Source organism: Barbus barbus, assembly GCF_936440315.1.
Source record: "Barbus barbus genome assembly, chromosome: 30".
NCBI classification, from domain to species: Eukaryota; Metazoa; Chordata; class Actinopteri; order Cypriniformes; family Cyprinidae; genus Barbus; species Barbus barbus.
The window spans coordinates 25,720,937-25,724,700 of NC_136758.1; the positions used below are offsets into that span (position 1 = coordinate 25,720,937).

Consider the following 3,764-nt stretch of genomic DNA (forward strand, 5'->3'; position numbering starts at 1 on the left):
TTTCTACTTTAGAAAAAAAATGCATGTAATATAAATTATTCAAATAAATTAATAAAATAAATGTAAAAAGTCAATCATATTGTGAAATGCTTTGAACTGATAAATACATAAATATAAATGCATACATATATATATATATATATATATATATATAATTTATTACAATTACAATTATTATAAATTTCATTAAATATTATAAGTATTTAATACATAAAATACATTTAATAAGCAGGTATGTATTTAATACATACAAGAAAATACTTAACACTCATAAATAATGTAAAAATTGCTTTGAAATTAGAACTGATTTTGAAAATTAAATTATTTGAATAAATGTACCTATAAATAAATTTATAAATTTACTGATAAATCTGATAAATAAATGTAAAAATCCAATGTAAATACATACAGTGGTTATATTTTATATGTATATATACAAAAATATATAACTGATAACTTATACATATATATATATATATATATCAAATACATATTTATATATATATCAAAATATATAAATATATATAATGAACATACTTAGGATCCATTTGAAAAAATAAAAGTCATGAGCAACAATAGGTGGTCTAAATGGGACATGGCTTTGAAGGGTGTCTTTTTTAGGTTGTCTCCCCTTTGTTAGAGGTGTGAAGAGCCAGACGGGTGGGGGGACGGGGGGCGACTGTATATAAACTCTGAGAGACTCAGAGGGTCAGTCATTCAATCAGAAGAGCGACACTGGCATCACTGCATCAAGCATGGCTCTGCTCATCCAGCTGTTCATTTGCGCCACAGTGATCTCATTCACTGTGGGATTCGACCATGAGGATATGAAGCAGACGATGCTCCAAAAACTCGGACTATCCGAACTCCCCAGGATTCAGAAGAGAGATTTGGACAATGTAGTCATCCCGGCTAACATCAAGAACAAATATCTGTCCATGCTGAAACTCCATCACAAGCGCAGGAGGAGATCTCTGCCAAGCCTGGCGGGAATTCTTCGAGGAATCCATGGGAATGCAGGTGGGTTACATTTACAAAATGAAATTGAACTGTAAAAATTTTTTAAAATGTGTGCATTGTAGTCTATATTTTATTATTATTATTTATTATCATGAACGAACAATGAGCAACAATAAATGCAACAAATAACTAGACCATGCACTAATTTCATTTACAAATTTTTTAAAATGGTTAAAATGTTTTTAAAATTATTTGCAGAATAAATAAATGCTAAAAAAATCTCTTTACAAAAAAAAACGTATGCTTTAGAAATAATACATAAAAATGCAATTATAAATAATTTAAAAAAGCATAGATACATAAAGTGCACTTGCAAATTGAAATGAACTTAAAAAAAACAGTAACAAATTTGTGCATAATATTCTATATTTTAATATTAGATAGTGTATTTAGTATCATGCAATAATGAATGCAACAAATAACTTTACCATGAACTAATAACATTTACAAATTATTTATAGAATAATTTGTTTCTTAATTGATATTAATGTATAAATATATTGTTGTTGCAACAGTAATGTATAGAACTTTTAATGTTAAAAATCTATTAATGTCAAAATTAACATTAACCAAAATGAATAATTGCTGTGAAAGTATTCACTGAGTTTATATTAACTATTGTAACTAATTACTGTGAGAGTATTCATTGTTCATATTAACTATTACAACTAATTAACGCCAAATTCTACCATTAAAAGTATTTTAAATTTATTGCTTACTTTATGTCTTAAAATGTTGTCTAAGTTACCATTTCTATCATTACAGCAATTTTTTGATTACTATAAATTTACTTATTGATCAAAAATTTTAATTATTATGCCAAACATTTTTACAGTGCATCAGCCATTAACTATAATCTAATGTGTTCTCTGTTTTGGACAGATATAACAGGAGAAATCAAGTACTCTGACGCAACCCGTCAGCGTCTTGTGTTTGACATGGAGTCCAGACTGCAAGAAAACACTGAGGTCACTATGGCCGAACTGAAACTTTTCCAAACAGCTGCACAGAATCCATCCAAACCTGAGCGAAGGCACCACAGACCCATTAACAACGCCAGAGTGAGCATCTACTGGGTGGAAGTGCTGGGAAACGGCTCCAACAGAACATCCCTCATTGACTCAAGGTACATCAGATGCCCAAATATGATAAAAACAAACAAATGCACAAATAATAACAGTATTTAATTTTATATTGCATGACTGGGAACTTATGTGTCCATATTCACTATTTTAATAGACTGGTTCCCATCCATGAGTCTGGCTGGAGGAGCTTTGACGTGACTCAGGCCATTCCTTACTGGTCTAAAGCCCAAAAGAAAACACCTCTGCATCTGGAAGTGTGGACTGAAGGAGAGAGACCTGGTAGCTATGCGGCTGAGATGGCCAAAAGAGTGCGCTTTGCCACACAGGACCCGAAAGAAAACACCCTGGAGAAGGATATGGGTGCACCTGAACTTGTGATTTACACCTTAAACCTGGATGAATATGGGTGAGTATTATTATTAAACTGCTGCTTATTAAGCTTATACATGACTTGCATTGAATTTTACACCTGTCAATTCATTGACTAAAATCATTAATTTCCATGTCAACAGGTCCCAGGGGAACTGTAACTCCAGCCCAAACAGCAGCAAGTGTTGCCGGGAGGAGCATTTCATCAATTTCCGTGAGCTGACCTGGACTCAGTACTGGATCATCGAGCCGGCCGGGTACCAAGCCTTCAGATGTGCAGGAGGATGCAAGCAGGCTAAACGTGGTTACTATGGATACGGGCAGAGGACCTGTGCGGTGATGGAGAGTGCGCCACTGCCCATGATGTACCTGGTGAAAAAGGGAGATTACACTGAAATTGAGGTGGCAGAGTTCCCCAATATGATTGTTGAGAAGTGTGGCTGCTCCATGGACAGAATCCCTCCTGTCTGAGACTGTCTCGTGGTTTGCTCTCATATGAGAGGTGATGATGATATTATAATTCCTCAGGGTTATTGAACTGAGATTCACATGTTGCAAATCCCCACTGAGCACTTGAAAATAAAATTATTTATGAATTATGAGCTGATGTAACGTAAGCATCAAACATTCCCTGTTGAGTGATGTGTTCTGAAAAATAAAATAACTCATTTCATATTTATGAGTTGTTTTTTCATCATTTTTCCATTAACATCATTAATAACAAATTAATTCATCATTAAATTTTTTTTTATATAGAAAAATATTGAAAGGAACAAACATAGCTCTTAGCCTATATCTTATGTCTTTATTAAAATACACCTCGAAATCACAAGTATTGTCAGAAAAGCATTGTTCTCTATTTACATATTCATAATCTATAATAATCGATAAAACAGTGAGTGATAATCAGTTACTGAATAAATATTTAATTGTGTTGCATATTAGAATCAATAAACGGATGACAGGGACCTCCGGTGGTGAGATGAACTTACACTCATTTGATTAACAAATTAAAATGTTGACATTACATTATTACATACTATCCCAAAACCCTCCTCAGACCAAAATTCAACACACACACACTGCTCTTTGGGTGTTCATGTAGGTTAATATTTTAGTAGACAAATTGCTTTATATATTCTTCCACATTTCAATAAGTATAGTGTAACGTGTTCAGAATGTTGTTGTGTTGTGGAAAACAATGTGTTCAATGTTTATGTTGCACTTTATTCCTTTTTTTGCGTTGGGAACTGTTATTGGATGGTCAAGTGTATAGGGAAAGAGGCTCCA

General features: G+C 32.9%; 1 protein-coding gene across 1 annotated transcript; it reads left to right on the forward strand.

Annotated features, from left to right (window-relative positions):
* Nucleotides 1–755: 755 nt before the first annotated feature.
* LOC306850018 (left-right determination factor 2-like) lies at nucleotides 756–2,945 on the forward strand (the record flags this gene model as incomplete). The annotated part of the gene is made up of 4 exons (XM_079385428.1): nucleotides 756–1,020; nucleotides 1,903–2,146; nucleotides 2,260–2,511; nucleotides 2,618–2,945. The coding sequence occupies 4 exons, from the start codon at nucleotides 756–758 to the stop codon at nucleotides 2,943–2,945; spliced, it is 1,089 nt and encodes a 362-aa protein (XP_079241554.1).
* Nucleotides 2,946–3,764: the final 819 nt, after the last annotated feature.